General features: G+C 38.1%; 1 protein-coding gene across 1 annotated transcript in view; it reads left to right on the forward strand.

Annotated features, from left to right (window-relative positions):
• Positions 1–1,116, forward strand: part of GRB14 (growth factor receptor bound protein 14) — a 61,870-nt gene extending 60,754 nt beyond the window's left edge. The window contains exon 14 of the mRNA XM_065750446.1: positions 717–1,116. Coding sequence (XP_065606518.1) covers positions 717–863 — 147 coding nt within the window. The 3' untranslated portion in view covers positions 864–1,116. The remainder of the gene's footprint in view (positions 1–716) is intronic.
• The last annotated feature ends 23,792 nt before the right edge of the window (positions 1,117–24,908 follow it).

Genomic DNA, 24,908 nt, shown 5'->3' on the forward strand with positions numbered 1-24,908 from the left:
CTGATGTTCAGTAACCTAGTACAAGGAAATACAAATATTAAAAGTTGAAGATTTTGAATGTCAGTAGTATTCTTTCAAGCTGTATTTTACAGTTTCTTGTTTCTGTCCTGGGCCATTTCTACTGTGTACACTTGGAGCAGCAGTAGTACTTTGTTCTTCAGGTAGAATGTATTACTACATCAAGCATGCTATTGTTTGATGAACAATGTTTTGTAAAGCAAGTTTCAAAAAGTACACCATTGCACTAGTGTGTAGCCACACTGCACTTTACAAAATAAGTGATACAGGAGCTACAAGATATTCGGAATACTGAATGGAGCGAAGGTTGAAAAGTATGAGTAAGTTGAAACTTGGTAGTGGTCACTCAGTAGAACTCTGTCTTTATAATCACTATAATTGTCACTCTGAAGCAAAAGCATAAAATAATATTATCAGTGCAGAAAGTGCATTCTGATGCTCATTTAACTATTCTTTAGAATCATAGAATCATAGAAACTTTTATTTTGAGGTATGAACCTGTCTTAGAGGGAAAGTTAAAAAAATACATTATTTTTTGTTGTTCTTGATCTTTTTGTAAATTATCTCTTTTATTTTCCTTCTTTCCATAGTCATAAGATTATGAATACCTTGTCCTACAAGAAGGCAAGTACTTTAATCATGAAGAAATACCATATCAAAAGAGGATTTGATTCCATTTTGTTTTTCCATTTTTACAGTTGGAAGATGATGGGAAGCTGTTCTATACCCTTGATGATGGTCATACCAGATTTACAGATCTCATCCAGCTAGTGGAATTCTACCAACTTAATAAAGGAGTACTACCTTGCAAGTTAAAACACTATTGTGCACGAATTCCTTTTTAACCAAAGCATCTGTTGCTTCATCAAAGGGAAGGGAAGATATCAGAGTACTTCTTCTCTTCAAGGCAATTTGTGTAGTAAGAAGGGTGAAAGTGTTATGTTGTAAAGATTCTAAGTTTTAACTACCAAAAAAATATAAAGTACATTCAATATAGATAAAAACTTTGTTTGTGATTGTCTAAGCAAAATCACTCTGTGGTTTTAAAAGATATATGTTGTTTCCTACTTAATTCTTTCCCATTGTCTTGGATTTTGCTCTTTTCTCCTGATGTAAAACTGTTTTGTTTTTTTGTTTGTTTGTTTGTTTTAACGATGAACCTTCTACAGAAATATAATTGAGGTTCTTTGTTCTTAGTTTTGTTTTGTCTTTTCAAATGTTTCTTATAGTTTCAACACAAACAGAAAACAAAATGCACTGGGGTAAGGATAAGCGCAACTGCACATTTTACTTGTAAATAAAATGAATAAATATTTTGCATTATATTTTTGAATGCTACTTGCAGGATTATCACACAAAAAGCAAAAAAAAACCCATTAAAATTACTTATAATTGGTTGGCTGTATTCAATTGTGCTATTATTTAAAATTTTTGTCTAACTTAATTACTTGATTGACACCTTTGTACAGACATGGAGCATTGTTTCCCTGGTTGTGATATGTATAAATATGCATAAAGAGATACACCTACAGTCTCTAACACACCCAACCCCTGTTAAGTACTGTGGCTTTTTTTAGAGCTGAGAAGAGAATCAACTTCATTAGCCCTTAAAATGAACAAATAAAAGTGACTTCAGTGATTTTTTCTTTCTTTTTGCTGAAAAACTGTTGAGTGTGTATTTGCAGTTGGTTCTTTGCTTACTTTATTATTTATCACAAAATCACAAATTTCAATATAGCTACAAGTCAACCAGTCTTGTTGCCAGCTGTTCCAATTATAAAGATCCATTAAAGGTAGATGGAGTAAAATTTTGAACTAAAGCAGTAGAAATAATTCTGGTATTTGTATTTTGAAAAAGATGCAATACTTCTGCATCCTTGTACAAAGGTTTAAGTGGAATGGAGCTTCAATTGAAAGACATTTCCCTGTCCTGATGCTTTGTTATCCTAGGTTTGATCTCACAATGAGGGTTTAAGACATGGCCCTGGGGTAAAACTTGGTAATGCTTCGGTAAAGTGGAAGATAACGCTTAGAGATGGGCCATCATGCTGCATCCTGGCCCTCTGTCCTGTGCCTGCTTTTATTCTCTTATCATCAGACACACCAGGTATTCTGCTGCGGGAGTTAGTGGGGAGGGAAAGTGAAGGAGGCCTGGCCAAGGAACAAAGCAGATGAACCCAAGATACAGTAGTGCCAGCACACATCAGCTGGAAGGGTTGTGTAAGTGGGCACATCAGAATATGGTAGCTACTTTCTATGGTTTAGTTGCTGTGTGCCTGTGGAAGGCGATCATAATAACATAATGCTGTGATACTTAATTTACTGACTTGATCCACACATCACTGACCTTTTCCTCTGGTATGCAAATAGAGTTTTTAAAGCTCATTAAAAAAAGCAACTCTTCATAATGTGTACCAAAGATGCAACATATGTGGTGTCTGAGCTCATTACTTTAGAAATGCCTTGTAAAACTCTTCACAGACTAATAATTTTAAATCTTAAACCTTGAATGTAACTTCAAATTGTAATTACAAAAATGTAGTTTTAATTAAAACCTTTTCAGATTAAGTTTAACAATGGGATTTCTTCTGAGGCCTTGTATTCTTTCAGAAATTTGAATAGAATAAAGAAAATTGCTGCATTCCTGTTTTTCTGATCATCTGACAAGTGAAATGAGTTGTCTTCTGTAGTCTACCTGAACACGTGAAAGCTTTGCCATCATTTCCATTTGTGTTTATGTATTTGACAGTACACTGGTAGAGAAGCTAACCACTGAATGAGTATCTTTTCACCTTTAGAAAGGTGAATGTGGGGACTATTGAGAGACATCAACCATCAAGAATCCTTGCCTGGTTTCTTCTGTTTTCATGAGTGAAAAAAACAAATCAACACATAAAATGTCGTATTGCTTAATGAGCATGGGTTTCGGACATTTGAAAGAGTTTTTAGCTGGCAAATATTCAAAGTACTCTTACCCTGGAAAGTGTTGCCTCCTGCATTCTGACAGCTCTTTTAATTAAAATCTAAACTGAAATCTTACTGAGAATACAACCCCCCCTCCTTTTTTTTTTCATTTTTTTAAGTCTGCATACATTTCCTTAAATGCGTGGTTGTTTATGACTACACCAAAATAGTAAAACTAATGAAATCTAGGTTGCTGTATAAATGAGTTAACAGGCAACCTCTACATTTCAATATTACTGATGGAAGAAGCATGGATGAAGTAGTCTTAATTAAGAAAGTTCAACAACAAGCACACAAAAAACACTTCTATCCCAGACTACTTGAAAATATGCTACATGGTACAGGTGGTTGATGTATGACTTACAAGATCTTTGCTAGCAACCACTATTTTCTTGTCAGGAAAGTGGCAAAGTTTTTTATTATATCACCCGGTATATGTTTGACCATAAAGTTCCTTGAGGGTGTGGGCAATGCTGTTCAAACAGAATTACAGTATGTTACTGTGGCTTCTAATTAGGAAGAGTACACTTCTTTGGTGCCCACCTTCACAAAGAAAATTGGCTAATCAGGAGTTGTTAACAGCTCAGGGTGAAATCAGTACTATTTTGGGCTGACTGGTCTGTCTGTCTCCACCAGCTAACTTCTCTGTAAAGTACGGACAATTTTATGTCTACCTCACAAGGGATTTAAAGACTTAAAAAAAAAAAAAGCAATTAATATTGTTTGGAAAGGTTTACTTTAATATACAAGAAAGAGATATGTTTTTACCTTTACTCTGGGGAGGTCAGAGTCTACAGTCTTAAACTAATTAGAGAAAAATCAATGTCAAACTAGGTTTGAAGCATCATATTTGAAAAACAATTCATAATTTCGTCAGATTTCAATATTTAGACTTCTGTGAGTGTATCTGTGTAGCGCAGTGCCAGGAGGACAGAAGCTTGCCATGCAGAGGTGTCAGAAGCAGTGTAACTGTGCAAGCACATCTTTCGATCTGGGGTAATTAGTCCTGCAGGAATGAGGTCTGGAAGATGTGAGCTTGTTCAGATATTGCTCTAAAGCACGGCATTGTATCTGTTGGCATGCCATTTGTGCTTTAGCTTCCAATCTTAAAATCTTTTTGGCTCAAAGGAGATTAAAAGTGAATTGACTGGTGCTTCATAATGTATATACACATACAGCCAGAATTAAGGTTCTGTGGGCAGCATTAAATGACATTTTTTTTTAATTCTGAATGTTTTTACTTAACAATCTTATTAAGGCACTTAATGAATTTTTATACATATTACAAGCCTTCAGTTCATCAAACTAAATGTTTTGAAAGAGAGCTTTAACCCATTAAATAAAAGAGGATTACATACGTAACTAACTACAAGTGGGGCCTTTCAAGGATAATTGAATTTCTGTCAAATGTTGTCTGTTATGTCCTGGTTAAGGAATTGCAGTATTTTGTGTTTCCCTGGGGGCAAAATTTCCCGACAGTGTATGTGGGCTTGGGGCATCTTAATTTTAAGACACAAATCAGGTTATTTTAATTTAATTTAATTTTGCTTTTTTTTTAAATCCTCATCTAAATAAAAGCCACTCAATGTTTAACTGTTTGAAGCATTTTAATAAACATAGCTTGCAAATCAGTTCACCATTTGTCAATAAGAAATCTCATCATTTTCATTACCTTTATAGCTTTATTTTAGAATCATACAAAACAGTATATAAATCATATACATTTTTGCTTGTTTAATAAAATAATCATTTTATGACTGTTGAGATACTTGAAACTTTTATTCTTTAGCACATTAATGTATTTTGTTTTCAATTTCAATTTTTAGCTGTAGCTTTCACTGAAATCCTCAAATATGGGATATGCTCGATTACTTGAACATACTTGCAAGCTTTCAGAGGTTTAACGCTTATGGTCTATGCATAATCAATGTGTATGATAGTGCAATTAATGTTAACTTTAATGAAATGCATGAATATTTAAAACTTAATGAATCTGACTTTGCACTGTGCTACACAGCCCGGCTCACACACGTGAACAGTGTTGACTGTTGGCCTCTGGATGTCAGCAGTGTATCACAAAATTCCTGTCATCAGACACTGTTTTCCTGCTACCTCCCAGAAATATCTGTGACTTGTGGTCTCTGTACACCTCCAGAACACCCAGTGCTTTTTTCTCTTATAAATTATTCACTTTCTCTGTACCAATTAGTTCTACCAGTTGCTAGGTTTGTTATCAAGTTAAGCTCCAAGACAAGAACCTGAACTCAATGAGTGATTAAAAATTTATTAGCAGAGATGATTAAATATGCAGATAGTCTGTGAAGCTTGTTCTTGGAACCATTACCTTTTTAATACTAATGATTTGTATAATTAATTTTAAAAAAGCCTGAAAGTCTTTTAGGACATAAAAGGAAAGAGATTAAACGCAGAGGAGCCAGTGAACCTGAGTATTAAAACAGCTCATTCACACGTATAGGCAATAAAGTGGTTTCCTTACAGGGAGAGTTTGTGCTTTTTTCCCCCCTCTGCTAAGTTGATTATTTTATTAATCTTTTAAGCATTTGGGGAAAATTCGATCTACTAATGAGCTGCATTTTCAAAATGGAATTTTATGACTAACACGGAAAATACAGACTATTCCTCTATGCCTCAGAGTTGAAAACCACATTTTCTGTACCAAGATACAGCTTGCACTGCATTTAGGCATATGCTCGATTTAGGCACCTGTGTGGCACTGGAGTTGCCATGGGAACTGCTCAGGTGAGGCCTCAGGTGTGGGAGCATGCAGCACAGAAGTGGGCTGGTGCGCAGCACCATGAGGCAAAGTTTGGCAGAGTGGGTCTGTGAGATGAGGCCATCACACAGCTGTGCCCAGAGTGGCAATTAGGGGAGGGGCCCTCCAGGACCCTGCTGGGGGAGACAGGGCCAACAGGCTGGTGAGAGTAGCTGTGGAGTGACCTCAGCTCGCCTCCCACAATGAAAATAAAATTGATCACTTTATTTCCCATTAAGGATGTAACTAGAGAAGAGAGGTGGCTCTTGAGGCCTTGCTTTTTCTTTCCTGAGGGAAAAGAGCCTCAATATAGCAGAGTGGCTGTGGTGAGGGAAGGCTGTGGGGCTGTGGGCCCTGAGGAAGCCTCGTGGCTGTAGCCAGAGGTGCTGGTGGCTTTGTGAGGCTTGCTTGTGTGTGGATACATGCAATGCATTAGGCTGTAATGACCTTGTGAGGCAGGATGGAGTGTGCCAAGACCTGTCTTAAGGCCAGGACTGTGAGCTGTGGTCCTTGTGAAGTGCTGCTAGTGGGATAGGTAAGAGCAGCTCTAAGGGCCCGCTTAGTCCCACTTCTAGGGGAGTGAGTGGACTCTCATCTAGGGGAAAGCAGTGCTGAAGCTGCCAGTGGCCTCATGTTTTTTTCCATCTTTCCTTTCAGCTCCATTTATTCGCTGCCTGGCACTGCCCTACTGAAGAATACAGCTGAGAGACGCTGCTGTGGATGAGGTGTGAGCTAAGGTAAGGACCTGCCTCCAGCATTTTCTGGGGATCGTTCTTTTGGTGGGCTTAGTGCAAAAGGAGCTCTGAGTCCAGGAGGAGCCCCTGACACCTGTTGCCTCCAGGAAAGGGTGCAGGGTCCCATCAGCTGGCACTGATGAGCTGCAGGTGCTGGAGGTCAGCAGGGCAGGGAGCCTGCCTGTAATAGGGGTCCGTGTAGGGGGGAGATGGAAGGGGACAAGTTGTGCCTCAATTGGAATAACACGAACAGTAAGTGCTGTTACTTTGTATTTTTCTTCTCTCTCGAGGGTTGTTTGGCTTTAGGGTGTGTTTGTGGTAACTGAGGAGAGGTTGGTACACACCTCCTGTGCCACACCTTTATTCTATTTATGAATTTATTATTTATAAATAAGATGCCTTTATTTTCAAGTGTTAAGCTACGGTTACTATGCTCTAGGCTCCAATTGTGGTAACTAATGTTTCCAGGCCTGACTGCAGTAGGCAGCTGAACTGGAGTGGAGCCTTTTGTAGAGTAGAACTCAAGGAAGATATTTGTATCGCTGCTGCCACTGAATTTGTACAGCTAGGATCTTGCAGCAGAAGTTATGTCATTGGGTGACTTGAAACTAAACTGTGACCTAGGAACTTCCTTATCAGAGCACGGTCCTGGAGGCATTTCTCTAGTCCTGGGGGATACGCGTCAAGTCAGATATACAGCTTTCTTTTCTTGCTTTCTTTTGGCTCGTTCTTCAACAGCTGAGTTGAAACACCACTTTATAAAAATTTATTTCAGCTTCCCCTTCCAATTATGCCAGCTACCTACCTGGGGAAAGAGAGGACACAGCAAAGAATATTCCTTAGCTTATGCAAGTTGGTAGAAAACACTGAGAGGACAGTTTTCGAGGTTCTTCCTGTTCTCTCCCTTGTGGCTGAAGCTGAGCATGTGAATGAGCCCTTATGCTTGTGTGCTTGTGTTCCCTAAATATAGGGCAGGTCGATGTGCTCCCAATTAGGATCAGGAGTTTGGATGTTTTTGTCGTTGCTTTTAATGCTAACAGAAAATTTCTAATATGGCAAAAAAGGAGGCAGTTAGGAGAATATGCACAAAGATTTCAGACTTTATTTACTCATAAAACTTGCTTGTTGAATTCTAGGGAATATCTACAGTGTATGCTAAATATTTATATTATGAGAGAGAGATTGTGGAAAAATATCTTCTGATGATGGATGTGAGGTCAGCTATTCAAACTAAAATACTCTCTCCTCAGTTACATGGTATAGGGCTGTGGTGCTCAGACCATATGTGGAATTAGCTATTTTTAGGCATTTAAGGAAAATGTAAAGGAGGTGATGTGTGTAGGAGGGTGGAAGGGTAAGTTGATTTTAAGAGAGATTAACATTTGGAACAACAATAGGTACGTAATTGGAGTGATTCTTCTAACCCATATGTGTAACATACAAAGGGGTTCACTTATGTGCTGAACAATTAATGAAGTCCTTACTCCTGAAATGATGCATGTGCTTGTTTATGTGCAGTGTATAATGTGAAGGATTTCAGTATGCTTAAGATAATGTGTGTAAGTGTTGGCAGGATCAGAGTCAAAGATGTCAAAAATAACTTGGAGGACTTGAGGAAATTCACAAAGTGTAATAAGGTGATACTTCACTTGGTTCTAAAGTAGAAATTGTAGCTGTTATTATATTTAATGATGGACTGTGGTCACTGGGAGGTTCGTTACGACTGAACAATACCAATATTTTGAGGTAAAGAGAACTGTATGAAGTTGAACTGGGAAGTTAGGTAAGCTTTCTCTCTTAATTACTTGTACACTAATATTATGATTTACACTTATTATCCTGTGTTGTGTGATTAAGGGGGGGAAGAAAAAGCATGCATAGTGGACGGTGGGGTTAAGGAGGGAGGGGAAACACCACCAAAGTCTTTACAGGAACAGATTTGCAGTAGGAATCTATATTTGAAATGGCCTTGGCCTCGTGAAAATATAATATGTATGATACTTCTGAGAAGAAAGTTCCTCATTCCTCAGCACTGTAGAGTTAGGAACTAAAAAGTATTGTGGGAGTGATCTGATTGTCTTTTTGCCTTCGCTAGGAAAAAAAATACCAGACAACTTCAAACAGTATTGGAAATGCAGATGGCCCTTGCCCCGTGGCAAAGATGTACAGCTGAATTGCATTATCCCTTAGGATAATGTGGATGCAGTAAATAAATTCTAGGGTTTTTTTTTTTGTTATATGATGAAATACTCCTTAATCTGTGGATGTCTGGAAGTGTGTTCTGCTTCTGTTCTTTTTTCCATTTAGAAATTAATATTGCTCAGATGAATTTAGAAAAACAAGGAGGAATGAACATGATTTCACGAACATCATGTTGATTTGAAGAATTTTGAGAACTTTCTACTGGATGTTCAACTTTTTCCCTCTGTATATAATTATTTCATAGTCTCTTTGCATAAGTTCATCTGTTCCTCTTTCTTTGGTCAGTTATGTCTTCCTATTTCTCATAGTATAGAAAAGAGGAAAATGCCTTCACTGTTGTGTGAAGAGTGTTGTTTGTCTTCAGTTCTTTAAGCAAACTTTTCAGGTAATGTGGAAGCAGCTTGGGTTCTGTATATGCAGCTAATTAATCAGATGCTGGAAAACAAGGTACTGAATGGATTAATGAATTTCTATTTCTGAGAATCCCAAGAAGTTGGGATTAAGGTAACTGAGCACTTTTACAGAGGGGTGGGTTGCCTTTATTGCATAACAAGCTGTGTGTGGGTCAGATATGCAAAGAAAAATGAAACAAATGGAGAGGAAGAGTTCCTGAAGAGATTTAAGAAAGTATGCCTTAACAAAGCATGGAGAAGCAGATCAGTTTTGTCAGTTGGGCTGTGGCATTTTCAACCCTCAAAACCTCTAAAAACTAGAAAACTGAATAAGAAGATGAAATATAGGAGAAGTTCAGCTGCTTATGAGGGAATGGGAAGAAGTCTTTATCTGTTTGCCCCATGGTTTGTGGAATTCCTGAAGGGTTGTATATGAATTTAAGAAACTGTTGCTGTCAGTCACTTGTGGAGCAGTTTTGAGCTCGTGAAGCAGCAGTGTTTTTTATGGAACAACTCTGAATGCATCACTCAGCAGATAGATGCTGCAGGGAAACTTTTGTTCTGAGGAGTATGTGTTTGACTCTGATGTTCTGCCTTGCCTAACAGATGTCAGCATAAACTAGAGACATGCAGAAAGGGTGAGCTAGGAAGAAGTGGGATAGAGGCATGGTATGTGTGAGAACTAAGAAGACTGGGTGAAGTTGGAGTGACTAGAGAGGGAAATCTGATTTGTTTTGCAATGTGGCACCATTTGGTAATGGTATGCAGTTGTAACTGAAATGTTGTCTTGTGACTTCTTCTGGGTTGTCTCTTATACTGAAGATCAGGATTTAAGCTAACTATCATTACTTGAAAGGTTCACTGGAAGTTGAGTGACTTCAAATTGTTGACGTAGTTAAACTAAACTTTACAGTGCATTTAAAACTTCTCTGTGATCTCTGCAGAAGAGTAGTGCAGATATTTAGAATGGGGGAAAAAAAAAAAGTAGAAAGGTGGAAACCATACGTAAGTGTGTTAACTTTTAATAAAAAGAAATCATTCCAGAAGACCTCATTAAGCCAGGACGATATTCTAAAAGTGAATATACATGTTGACAGCTACACCCATAAATTTGAAAACTGCAAACATGTTCAGCATAAAAGCCATTTTTGAAAAAAGCTGTTGCTCTGCCCTTGTACTAATTTAAGAATTGTTCTTTCATTCTGATTTTTATAGTTTCTCTTCACATATATAACTGGGACAGTTTAAAAAAATACTTAGAAGAATCTTTCATGATGTCACACACTTCATAATGCAGATTATTTTTACGAACGTATGCATTTTATAAAGATTTGAAGTGTTAAATAAGCTCAATAGCACCATTCTTTTTTTAAAGAAATATAATGCACTGTCCTTAGGCTGTACCTCTGTGTGGTGTTCTTAGGAGGAATCTCTGTTTCCTGGGAGCAGGAATGTTAGTTTAAATATCTTGACTGCAGCGTTTGTCTTTGGGAATAGGTTCTCTTGTTCTATTTTTTCAGTGTCTGAACACACAAAATCTTCACCATGAGCACAAGGCACTTCTTTCAGTACCTGTGTGTCAGGGCACATCTAAGGTACAGGCGTATTTGAGTTGGTTTCAGGAAAGTAGAGACTTGCATTAGTCCAGCTTGGAGAAAGTGTAGCCAGCCAAGGAAGACAGCATTCTGCCTATGGACACTGTCTCCACAGAGGAGCAAGATGCAGCCAGTTGTGACCTCAGGTTTGTTTTCTCATCAGTGTGGGAGGAAGGAGGAGGAAAGGTTCTATTGGTCCACTCTGTGTAGGTGGAAAGAAGATGATATTCAGAAGCTAGAAGAATCTTAAATGAGGATCAGTAATGAGAAATCCCACTGAATAGAGCATGGAAAGATAACAAAGTATTTAGGTGACTGAAAGGAACCGAGCGAGGGCTAGACAGTGAGTTGGAATCCTTCTTAGAAAGAAACATAAAATGTGATTTTTCTTTTTTTTTTTTTTTAATTTAGATTAGGAAAGAATATTCTTTTCCTACTACTCATACCCTGATTTTTGTATGAACTGATCACTTACTTTTGTCATACTTAGAAGAATTACAAGCTACCTGCTGTGGTCCTACTTTGCATTTTTTTTTGAGAAGGGATTGTGATTTCATACTTAACACGTCTGTTACCTTATCTCTTTTCACAATTGGCTAATGATGTGTGGTTTTCCCTACTGCATGAACCAATGTGAAAATAACATTGAGTTTACATATATTTTCATAGAAAAAGTATTCCTTTGACTTCTCATCTGAATGATGTTGTAATGAAGAATGGGACAGGCAAAGATGGAGGTTTAGCATTTGAGATTAATCAGTAACTTGCCAATAAAAGCAGTACTTATGATAAAGATTTTGATATGTGGATGGAACTCTGTTATCTATAGCAGCTCAAAAATTGTGATCGATAGACAGTATGTTTACTTTGATAATAAATGGAAGACTGAGGTAAAACTATAAGGTAAATCCTCAAGGATTCGCATAAACACGTGCATGCTCAAATATTGATGAGATTCCTGTTAAGACCTTGTCTTAACAGCCAGAAATATAGCTTTGCTGCTTGAAGGGCTGTCAGGCATGTTGCACTGCACAAATGAAATCTGCACAGAGTAAAAGTTGTAAAAGGTACGGAGTTCCCAGACAAAATTGACACAGAATCTTTCTAACGAGATTAATTGCTGTCATAATTGTGCTGTTTCTGGCCTCTTTCAATCTAACTGAACATAAGCTCCTTAAACAGGCTTTTTATTAGTGAGTATTAGTGGAACCATCTGGTAAAGGAGAATCTGTTTGTGCAAAGCACTACTTTATTTCTAATTACTGTCCTCAAACAGATTTTCATCTCTCTGATAATAAATGTATATGTTATCAGTGGGTAGTGGGAAGAGAAGCGGGAGTAAATTTCTTCTCTAAATCAAATGTGTTAGTCAGTAGCACTTCTCTGTCAGTCCCAAAACATTCATGTTTTCCCATGTTTTAAATTAGACTTCTGTTTCAATTTTACATTTTGTAATGCATTCTGCTCTGGTATCTTTGCCATAAGAAGGGGCATGGAAACAATCTGCAGTAGGTGTGCATTAAAATTAAGACTTGTGAGGTAACAATATTAAAAGCATGTGCATCCAAACAGAAGGATTCTCATATGCCTGGGAGATGCTTTTGCACAGTAGAAAAATGTGATACTTTGAGAAGTACTGGCTTTGGCATTTTCTCTACAGCTGAAACTTCCAGAATCCAAAATAATGACCTGTGCCATGGATTTTCAATAGGAATCTTGCCTGTATCTTTTCAAGGTTTTTGAACTTGAACTGAAGCCAATAACAGATGCAGACAAGGGCACCTCGTAGGTTAGGAGAAATGGCTGTGGCGGGGAAAGGACTAGACTGATGCTATAAGGATAAACAACATGGGTGTTGAAGAAGAGAATGAAAACAGCACAGTCTACAGTCTTACAGCTCAGACTACTATGCTTGACTACCTTATGTTGATATAAAAGCTTCTATATTGCCCAGTACTTTTGCTGAAAAACATCTTTAGGATAAGGGACAATGATATAGGCTAATACATCACTAATATGGAAAAAAGATAGTGAGTAAAATTCTCTTGAGTATGAACTTTGTTGTAGGTGGCATGGCTGGGACATCGGGATGTTACGCGACAGGACCTCCCCAGCTCTGAGATTAATGACACATGCTTAGTTCTAACAGAACTTGGGTCAGAAATTTTCCACTGCTAACTGAATGGCATTAGATTTTTCTTCAAAGGTGGCAGAAAGCACTTAAATCTGTACGGGGAAGGACCAAAACTCTGTGTACCTGGTTCTTAGTATCTTCCACTTTTTAAATGACTCCTGACAATTTATTTCCTGTTGATCTCCAGAAGGAAAATGATTGTGCATGTATAATAAGTAAGGCTCAGGTGAGGAGGTGTATTTTGACTTGTTTGCTTTATATTGAACATTAGCAAAACTGGTTCTAAGATGGTGAACTCATAAGAATTGCATAGAACTTGAACAAGTTGTACTTAAGGCTACGGGTGACCAGCATGGAAAGTTATGGAAATGTCTGAAGTATGACCTATGTGCAGCATAAATACCAACAGTGTTTAGCGGTGTACCAAAAATATCAGTGTCTTTTTCTTTTTTTTAACCATTGATGGCATTTAGTTGTGACAGTTCCTACCTACAGAATGTTTTTGTAATGCAAAAATACCTTGTGTCTTTGGATAAACATGAACACTCTTTTTTTATGCTATGCAAAGGAGTTATCAGTCAAATAAGTGAACAGTGATATTTATATCTAGGCTGACAGGTTTTTAAATGATACACTATACCCAGAAGAATACCTTTTTATTTAATGTTGTTTTTGCGCAATGCAAGATGCATTCACGCTGGGGAAGAAAATAGATGGGGCTGGGCAACTGAGCAAATATGACCATATGGCAGCATGTCCTAGTGTGTTCTTCCAGATTCTGGTGCAGCAGCAAAGGCAGTAAGACTCCCGTGTTATAAAATAACTTCAATATTCAGTTATTTTTCCTAACAATAATTTTAACTCCAAAACATAAACCCACAGTATTAATTTCACATTATAGTTAAAGCCATCCACATTCCTTATTAAAACTGCTCCTGACAGTGTACTTTAATTCTTCCATTCTTAAATCCTCTGGCGTGTAATAGGAGATATGAGCTCATTTTGATTATCTGAAGGCCAAAATTTCTTTGGGGCTCAAAAAATACTTTTCTTGTATCCTTTCTCTCCTGTGAAACATTCTGTCCCAAATTCTTGTGCCTGAAAGTTTTCTAATGCTTGCAGAAGGTGGAAACACAGGTTGACTGATTCCATATGAGATGTAGAAAGGAAAATGGGGTATCAGAGAAATTAAGTAAAATTGAAAAGATTTTTTTTTTGCCTATAGCAACAGCTACTTTGTGAGAGGAAGAATCATTCCCAAGATACTGGGCAGGGTGGGGGGATAACTTTGAGGCAGTTGTCATTACGTATTTCAGGTAGGGTCTCAAAATTATATCAAGTGAAATTGACTCAGTATTTTCTTTCTGCCAGTGTTAATTGCTAATGCTGAATAACAGGAATGGGAAACAGGAGTTGCATAATGGTACCCCACTGTGTGATCAGTCTGTCATTGGAGAGCTTCCTTATGGGAGGCTGGAGGTGATCAGCTCTTAGTTACCAGGCCATCAGTTGTTTTCAGTTTGGTTTGGTCCTGTTAATACACTTGGTTTTCACCATCTCACAGGAAAAGTTTTGTTTCTCGTTAGGTGTAAGATGTCTTTTTTTTTTTTAAATGTGCTGCCTGTCAAGGTTTACTAGTTGCTGTCTGTAGATGTTGTAAGCAAGAAGCAGAGAGCAGGTAATTCATAGTCATATTTTCATAAGTTCATTAGTTCATAAGTTCATAAGGTTGGAAAGGACCTATAAGATCATCTAGTCCAACCATCCTCCTATCACTATCTCTACCCAACTACTAAATTAAGTCCTTTAGCACCTCATCTAAACGCTTCTTGAACAGCGCTAGGGATGGTGCCTCAACCACCTCCCTAGGCAGGCCATTCCAGTGCCTGACCACTCTTTCAGAAAAGAAATGCTTCCTCAGGTCTAATCTAAATCTTCCCCGGCGCAACTTGTGGCCATTCCCTCTCGTCCTGTCATTACTTATCAGGGAGAAGAGACCTACCCCCTCCTCACCACAACCCCCCTTCAGGAAGTGGTAGAGTGCAATAAGGTCTCCTCTGAGCCTCCTCTTCTCCAGACTGAACAATCCCAGCTCCCTCAGCCGCTCCTCATAAGACTTGTGCTCCAGGCCCCTCACCAGTTTTGTTGCCCTTCTCTGAACACGCTCCAGGGCCTCAATGTCCTTCTTGTAGTGAGGGGCCCAAAACTGAACACAGTACTCGAGGTGCGGCCGTACCAGAGCTGAGTACAGGGGGATGATCACCTCCCTGCTCCTGCTGGCTACACTATTTCTAATACAGGCCAGGATGCTGTTGGCCTTCTTGGCCACCTGGGCACACTGCCGGCTCATGTTGAGCCGAGCATCAACCAACACCCCCAGGTCCTTTTCCTCTCTACATTCTTCAAGCCATTCTGCCCCAAGCCTATAGCATTGCATGGGGTTATTGTGGCCAAAGTGCAGGACCCGGCACTTGGTCTTATTGAACCTCATCCCATTTAGCTCAGCCCAGCTGTTCAGCCTATCCAAATCCCTCTGAAGGGCCTCCCTACCCTCAGGCAGTTTGACACATCCTCCCAGCTTTGTGTCATCTGCAAACTTACTGAGCATACACTCAATTCCCTCGTCTAGGTCATCAATAAAGATATTAAACAAGATGGGCCCCAAAACTGACCCTTGGGGGACACCACTCGTTACAGGACGCCAGCTGGACTTAACTCCATTAACCACTACCCTCTGGGCACGGCCCTCCAGCCAGTTCTCCACCCAGAGAAGAGTGAACCTGTCCACACCACGGGCTGCCAGTTTCCTTAGGAGAATACTGTGGGAGACCGTGTCAAAGGCCTTGCTGAAGTCCAGGTAGACTACATCAACAGCCTTTCCCTCATCTACCTGTCTGGTCACCCAGACATTAGTGTCTCTCTTCTCTTGGGAGAGACATAAATGGACAAGCTGAGCTCTCCTCCTTTTGCAAGTTTTCTATACATCTAATTATTCTTGAGCATTTGAGCTCTGCTTTCCTATAATGAGGTTATCAGAGATGTGCTTAGAGTGGAATATCTGAGTAAACTTGGATTTACAAAGTGACATAGTATTTTGGTAGTTGTTCTTTTCCCTCTTTCTGGTTCTTAACGCTCTCTTTGCTTTCCTGACTTCTGCTGATCATTGAACTATTTTCTAGAGTAGTAACATCTATCTGGTGACCTATCATTGCTTGTGTATGTTTCAAGTTATTGTTATTCTCTCCTATTATTTTGAATTTAATTATGCTTTTCTATTTTTCTATTTTTTTATACCTGCCTGATGTTTTATCTGATGTCCCTGGTGGTGTTTAATGAAACTTGAAGAATTCATTGTGGAAGAAAAAGCATAAAATTTGAGGTTTCGGTGTTCTGAAAAAGTCTGTGGTAGTAAAGATAAAAGGCTGCTGGACAACAAAGAGGGGAAGTTAAACAGAACTTATTGGAGAGAACTGGCTGGACTGGCTTTCCAAATGGAAAAAGGTACTGAACTTGAAGTGGAAGGATGACAACTCTAGGGCTTCAGTGAAGAAAGTGCGGCCTGAATGCAACAATGTGGAAGTTGGCTGGAGGAAAGAGGAGTGTGAGATGGCTCAGTTACTGAGAAGTTTCAAACTTGGAACTTCTCTTCCTGATTTGGTTCATCAGAATGTTTGTGCACCCTTTTACATGTTATTGGTAAATTAAACTCCTAAAAGTTGTCATTTCTAGCCATCCCAAACTGCTGGTTTCAATGGACGGCAAAGAGATTTTTTCCATCTGCTCCGCTTCCCTTGCCACTTTCAGTTAAGATTAGATGCTGATGGATAGCATCATTTTGTCACATTGTGGCACTTTATAAATAACATAATGCAGTGATGTACAGTGCATTGACAATTGCAGTTTTAGTAGCTATTGGGAAAGCTAAAAATGAACATTTTCCATAATCTAGATCGTTTACTTTGGCTGTCGGGTTTTCTGCACATCTCTAGTATGTATTCCCATAAGATATTAAAAAAGATGTATATGTTTTTATTATATTGTGTATACACTTTGGTAGGTGTAAAATAAGTTTACATTTTAAATGCATTTGTGCTGCTATCAGAGAAAAGCAAAACAAAATAAATTGATGCCAGGGGAAATGTCAGGCATGCAACACAGATTTGTTAAATAAACATTTCTGTGTGGCATTAGCTAATGTTATTACTTTGTGTCCCTAGTGGCTCTTTTTTTGATTATCTGCATTTCTAAAGACTGTGCACATTTCATACACTCTAAGAACAGTCAAGAGTTCTGCTTATATGAAGAGCCTTGCAAAAAATATTATTTTTTTTTAATTTACAACTCTAAGAACACTTTTATATTTTTGTTGTGGAAGAGTTAATGTGAAGAAATACAACTTGATTTTTTTTTTGCTTTAAATTTGTTTTAAATTTAAACCTTGCTAAGCATGTCTGTGGGAAAAAATTCCCAAGAATTTTAGTGATTTTAATAAGGCAAAAAAAGTACACCATTTTCTGGAGTATCTTTCAAGAGGAAAGCGAAAAAAGAATTTATTATATAAATTTATTATTATATTGAAGTTGGAATTTATTAAAAGTGCTGGGAAAAGAATGACATTGACTTGCTCATAACTGTGGAAGATTTATGAACTTCTTCAACCTTTTACGAGTAAATGCTTCTAAGAGTGCTGTTGAAAACAATATACTGTTCAGAAGATATTCATACATCAAGTGAGCTTGGAAAACCTTATGAAGATGTCTTTAAGTGTCCATTCTTGCTCTCATACTCTCTCCCCACCTTGTCTGTCTGTATTGCTTCTCCCCCTGCCTTCCTTCTTCCTTCTGGGGCTAGGTCAGGTGTGGAGAATGGGAGTACCTGCAGTGCGTGACTGACAGACTCAAGCTGGACTTATTAGCAGTGATTCACAGCAATGCCAGCTAGGTGCTGGTCTGCTTACGTGTTGCTAATACTAGATTGGGTAATGTATTTATTTTTATTTGAAGAGTGTAAAGCTAATTTTCAGGGTTTGCATGATCAGCATATTTCAAGCAAGTCTTAAGCAGAAAAGTGACTAGGGTAAGGAGGAGTATCAAAGCTGTATGTTCTTTCCATCTGTTCAATTTATTCCATATATCATGTTGCTGGTCTTTGTCCAAATCCAAATAGTCTTGTATCCATACTGCAGCTGACATCAGCTGCCTTTTGGCTGTTGGCGGATGGGGAAAGGCAAGAGAACAGATCTTGAGAGTGGTGGAGATGCATTAACCAGCATATTTAGAGAGGGAAACTTGTGATAGTATTAACTTCTTCGGAAAGACAGCTTGAAATCAAAACAGTATGTTGGGCACAAATTTAGTTGCTAGTGCTTGTTTAGTGTAGTGTTTCCTGCCTGTTGAATGTTTACTTTGCAACCTAAATGCTATTTCAGTACAGTTAGTTGGTTTTGGTTATAAAATAGGGGGGTGTATGAATCTTGTATTGAGGGAACAATATTGATTTCTGTTTAGGTAAATTGTTGTGGTTTAACCTGGCAGCAGCTCAGCACCACACAGCTGTTTGCTCATTGCCCTGCCTCTCCAAGTGGGATGAGAGAGTATTGGAATAAAACTAGAGCTCCTGGGTTGAGATGAAAGCTATTTACTAAGACAGAAGAGGAAAATGGAAAGAAAAATGCAATGGTAACAATATAGATAGCCACAGTGCAATTACTTGCTGCCTGCTGACCAACACACTGCAACAGCGTACATAATTGAAGGTTTTTACCAAGAGAAAATGTCAAAGATGAAAGTATGTTTCCTACCTCCCTCTAGTCCCCTGAGTTACAAGATATCCAGGCTGGAAATGATCACTCTGGAAAAGTGTACTGCAGTTGTGATCTGGTGAGAATATGGTTTTAAGAGTGAGACATGTTTAATTACAAATATTCATTGTATTAATTACATCAGGGAGCATGTGCATGCTCTTCTTAGGGAAAAAGGCATGCCCAGGTGGACAACTATGTTAAATTTGTTGTACATCGTACTGAGTCTGTATTAGGTTATTTTAAAATGAAAACTTTAAGATTACTCTTGAGCCTGATCCAGCTAAACGTGGTAGCTGGTATGTCACTCATTTCAATGTAAGCTGGATCCATTTCTAAATTTTTTCCCTCTGTTGCATAAAACTGAAAAAAGAAGAAATATGACAAGCTTTCTTTAGGTATAAAACTAGTTGCCACAACTCCAAATTCTACACTGATTTTCAACTCTTCTAAAAACAAAATTATGAAATTAAGCTTTGTTTTGTTACTGTTAACCCTAATAATGGATTCTGTCACCTATTCGTAGGACTTTAATCCCATCTTCTACCCTTTCCCATAATTTTCCCCAAATCTATAGTTTGCAGCATGCGGCAATGGACACTCTTAAACGGTAAAATATTTATCCTTAAGAAGCAGGTTTTGCTGAGGTTCATGCTTGAGTCTGCTCTTCTTATCTTTCTCAAATGGCCAAATTTAACTGATTTGAAAGGGCCTCATTTTAAATTACATTCATTCAGTGAAAACAGAAATTAACACTTAGAGACATCTATATGCTAATGATTGTAGCTCAGGGAATACCCTTCTAACCTTTTCAAAAGGAGTTGGTAAAAAGCCATTTCACTTGAAAGCAACTTAGTAAAAATGGTAGATTAATTAAATACAATAAAATTTCCTTAAAATCTTTATCCCGTTTATCACTTATCGTTATTTTTCTTATGCTACCTTAGCTCCAAATGGAATGTTCCAGGATGTATTTGACTGTTTTATTCTGGTGTTATCTATTAGGTGCTGAAAAATAGAAGTTAATAACCTTTTGAGTTTTAGGAGTAGCACACAAACATTAAAAAAGCAGCTTCATCTATCACCATCCATGAGCTACTAAGAGTGTAAATTTTTATAAATGGGTCAGAAATGTAATAGGGGGATTTCCTATAGCCTTCCCAGATGCTAAGCACTGTTACTGAACTGGAAGACTTTAGTCCTTCAGACCCTCTAAATGTTGTGTATCTTATTCATCTGAAAGTTACTTCAAATGGGAAATATAACTTTTGCTATGTCTAGGCTTACTTATTAAAGGTGTTTCTTTTCAACTATATCCGAAGTCAGAATTAATGGAGAAATGAGTAATGCATGCAACTAAGTTGTTTATCTAGTTGTTTATACCTAGTAGCACCTGCATTACTGCATTATGCCTAACATTTCTTAGGAAAGGTCACTGTTGTGCATAAAGAACTTGCTGTTTCCTCTATGGTACATTCTTGCTTGGAGGTAAAAACAAAAACAAAAACCAACAAAAACCAGAAGCCTTTGGAAACAGTTGCACTGTTGTTTTTATACTGACTACTATTTATTTTGTGATTGTTCTAAGAGGAACAATTTCTGAGAAAAAGGCCTAAAAAGCTAATGCCTGAAGCCTCTTTGAAGCTACCCATCTGATTAGTCTTGTAGATCCTGATATGAAGTCAAACTAGGGTCAAATAAAGTATTAAGCCCTGGAGTAAGATGTGTCTGCCCTAGGCTACAAGCAATTTGCAACTCATACTTGGTTTAAATTTAATAGCAGTAAAAATCCTATTGAAACAAAATGTGGCAATTATTGCTCTCAGAATTCCTTTGCAAGGGAGACTGGAGGAAGGTCACAGATCTGTACTTGGTTTACAGATGAAAATCTGTAAAAAGTGATGTGAGGATCTGAAGGATCATGAGCTTTGGTAATACTCAAGCAGGTGTTGCTTTTTGTGGAGCCACGAGGCCCAGGAATGCTCCAGGTTGGTTGAGTGGTGTCTGCTCACACTAGGCAGGAAGGTATAACAGGCTGCTCATTTTTACCTTAAGGTAAAAACAAATATGATGGGCACCCAGATGAGGGGAGATAGGTGGTGATGGTTCCTGAGCGATGAAGGCGTATTGTGAGTGGAGGGTGAGATTTTTGGAGGGAGGAGATAAGAGTGGGTGACAGCTACCTCCTGTGCAGCAAAGGCAGAGGGGCTAGAAATCTCCTGACAAAGAGCTGCTAACAGGTAATGTGTAATTAATAAGGATTAACATGCCCTGAAGACACACCAGAATAGTACGTGGGGTGTGAGAAAGTGGCTTTTACAGGCTTTATTAGCAGCTCAACAGCACCTTAGGCTTTTTAGCGTTATCAGAAAAGTAATGATCTACACCACTGTGTTTTTGTCCCCTGGACTGTAGGAAGACAGTTTTTATGTAGCTGTTGCCTAATACTACAGAAAGCTAATGTGGCCTTGGATCAGAGCAGTTATGAACAAAGGGATATTTGTTTTTTGCTGTTCTAAGCAGGAGCTGTTCCCTCTGCTCTGTGACTTCAGCTTTTCCCTGGGTTTTAATCAAAATAGTGGCCCTAATAAAATCCTTCATAAAGGGGAAAACGTCCCATTAGAGTTACAGCTTTCAGCAAGTATGTTTAGAAACAAGCTTGTGTTGCTCAAATATGTCTGTGTTCCTTACTTCAAAAGACAACTGTTAAAATTGCAGTTTTTTACCTAATCAGTTCTGTAAGCCGTGCTCTTTATCATTTTTTTTTCCTGTCAGGAAAGAATTGGTATTCTGTATTCATTTGACTCCACACACAACGTGATGATTCAACTTATTTTTTTAGTTGATGTCCTTCGTTTGTCCAGTTGGCACTCTAAGTTCTAGGTTTGTCTAGCTAAATAAAAGCACGGCTGCTTCAGCTGCTATGCAGGGCACTCCGGAACTGTTAGAGCTGGAGAGGCAAAGCTTCGTCCTTGTTCTTTCACACTTCTCACATCAGTGTGTTGAGCACAGCAGGGAACTGTAACATACTCTGCTGCTGGTCTGCAGTCTGAGACTGGCTCCAGGCTTTCAGCACTCTTCTTGTAAAAGGTGGGACTGAGAAACCAAACTTTTTTTAAATGAAGCTATCTTTTGTGTTACAAGGTGATGGCAGAAGACTTGTTGAGTGAGCTATATATGTGCTCAGAGGTGAGTATACTTTTGTAGCCTGACTTTATAGCAAGAGTTAATATAATTTTCAGTATTCTGCATATGTTATTTGTGATTTATCGTGTTCCTTAATTTACAAGCCGAATTATATATAGCAGTTTGGACACTGTTCTCTATATCTATGAAAATGTATGGAATGGAAAAAAAATATCTGGTACCTATACTATGCTTGTAAAATTTTGTACATCCATGATCTTGATTCCCATGGGTGCAAATACAGTTCTCTGGGAATGCTATTGTACTATGACTTGATCTTCAGTTGGTGTGTACTTGAAGTTTTTTGTTTAAATCTTATGGCCCAGATTATATAGTTAATACTGTGAAGTTGGTGGCTTTATTGCTTGATTAGACAAGTGTCAGTATGAATGTTGCTCATATTCTTTGTTTCTATGTGTGTTATTTAATCTTTTTTCAAATGTGAATTGTTTTCCCCTAATCTCTGATTAAAGAACCCACTTAAAACTAAAATTAGCTATTTGGAGGCCCTTTACTATGGTTTCATGAAATTCAGGTATCTTATTTTTCTTGTTCGTGGACAATTTTAGTAAGAGAGACTGACTGTCAGTCTGCTGCTGAAGACTACTGACTATTCTTCACCACTGGGAAAAAGCAGTGGGAGGGGTGTATTTAAGGTAGAGGGCATGTATGGTTTTTTATCCAAGACCAAGACTCCTTTTTGCAGCTCAGCATTCATTTGGTTGGGGACCTAATGTCATGAGAAGCCTCCTTGATGAGATCAAGCACAGCTCCTTGTGCAGCAGGGGCAAGAATACAGGGAGACAAAAGATGCCAGGAGCTTTCAGAGCAAACATTTGGGTTTAGAAACTTGAGTTGTCCCTTGCTTCATGTCACGTGTGTGCTGTGGGACTTCTGCAGAGCTTCAAGTGCCTGGAGCTGGTGGTGGGGCAGCTGCCAGCAGCTCCATGTACCCCAGGAGGCTCCTCATGTCTGTTGGTAAATCTGTCTGTTTCTGCCTCAACCATCAGTGTGCCAGACTGGGTCACTTTCTCAGAGGTGTCAAACATTGCTTGTATTCAGCCTCTGTTTTCTAAAACAAAACCACATATAAATTCCTCTGGCACTGTAATAGAATTGGATTTGCAGGAATTCAGCCAGCTAAAGAAAACTCTGCAAGTCGAGCAGGTATAGATTTAAAGAGATGGAAAAACATGACTGAGAATTTCACAAATCCTGTTTGCTGAATGTATCAGTAAACCAATTGTTAGGTTTGCAATGGCATAAAAATACAGTTATCTGAGATAGTTATCAGACTTTGAAGGTTGTACTCCCTGCAGCAAGATCAAAACTGACTGAAGCTGATACAGTTTATGTTAATGAAGATATTTTTAAATGGATAGCTATATTATAGTTAGCAATTGTCATGGTTACAAGAAGAGAATGAAAATGCTAACGGAAACCTTTGTGAAGATAACAGTACAAAGTCTCTGTCACCTAATAGTTTATTACGCTTTAGTATATTATAATAAAAGTAGTCTTATTTCCAGTTGATGATACTCTGCGTTACTAGTACAGGTTGTAGCATAGACTTCTGAAGTTAGAGACTACATAGAATATGGCATAATGTGGAGAAAAACATTGTGGCAGCTTTTTCTAGCTATCAGCTGAAGTTATTACTTCTAAACTAAAGTGTAGATTTAGTTGGAAGGTTATTTTCCAGGCTTATTTGAGAGATTTCAGTAGGACAAGTTTGCATTTTTGTCTGGCTGCATTGCTGGCACTGTCTGGAAAAATTCTTCAAGGTGCTCAAACTTTCTCCTTTGGGCTGATATTCAAACATGCTTCAGTTGTAAAGGTGTAAATCTGGTAGGCCTTAAAAGATAGGTAAGCTACTGGAAAACATACTTACCTTGAAGTCACCTCTTTCAAATTTAGATCCCAAAGACTTGTGCATCTTTTTGTATCAATCACTGTCTGATAAATTTTTTTTCATTACCTAAGTTAATGTAGATATGAATGAGAAATTATGGTGGTAATCTTTAACAGTACTTAACAGTAAAGTTTCATTACCCTCAGATTTCATTTATATCTAGAAGCAGCAAGAAAGAAGCTGTACAGGGTCTTGTGTTTTTTTCTCTATTTTTTGTATTATCTCAGTTTTGAGATTCTAATTAGAACTGAAAGTAAATTCCTTTATTTTATACATTTTTTCTATGAAGCTTAACATAGAATTTTCCATTGTAAATGCTTGTGTTGTTTCAAGATTCTTTAAAACCTTGGGTTTTTAAACATATACAGCTAGGCTCCTGACACTGCTTCCAAGCTAGTCTAAAAGTCTGATTGCTGTTGTTTTTAGTTACATCTTAATTAAAGAAATTTTCATATTTAATTATGCATAATTTCAGCTGTTCATTGGAAAGGAAATCAGCTGGTTTTCTTCACTCTTTTACTGTACATATATCTATAAAATCCCCAAATCCTAATTTAGAATTCTAGTGGAATGGGAAGCAACTATGTGTCTTGGACCCAGGACTGAGCAGTATCAAAACGAGGAGAGGAAAAGAGGTTTCCTACACACATAAGCAGTATGCTTACATAGCATAATTTAAGTGCAGGAATTCAATGTTAATGGGCTCCTGAAAAATATAGGTTGCATGATTAGTTCATTTCTGTTGTCTTGCTAACGGAGCTGTTTGCCTTTGCACTAAGTTTTAAGTATTCTGTTGCTAATAATAAGAGCACAAAAGTGCCATGTAAGGACAAGGAGAAATGCTCTCAGGAGGGAAGAAGGACACAAGGCCAGCTTTGAAGGTTTGGGTCTCCAATGCTGTAACTAGGCACAGAGCCAAACATCCAGATGATATCCAGGGTGTCATGCAAAGGAGTGACAATAGGTTTGCTCAGTATGTCATTTACTAATGTTGGATTACTAGAGCAGTTCATATTTTTTATAAGTATTACATGGAGATGCTTTCTTTGAAGTTGAAGAGATTCTCATATTGGGGGAGTATGATGAGTTTCTTATGGAAAGGAACATGTATTTTTTTTGTGTAGTGTCTATTGTCATGCAATAGTATGGATTTTTGCATTTGCTTTGTGTGACTCTGTATCGTGGATATTTGGGTTTT

This window comes from Cyrtonyx montezumae, unplaced genomic scaffold (assembly GCF_038088225.1).
Source record: "Cyrtonyx montezumae isolate F1298 unplaced genomic scaffold, pur_monq_1.0 scaffold_7, whole genome shotgun sequence".
Taxonomy (NCBI): domain Eukaryota; kingdom Metazoa; phylum Chordata; class Aves; order Galliformes; family Odontophoridae; genus Cyrtonyx; species Cyrtonyx montezumae.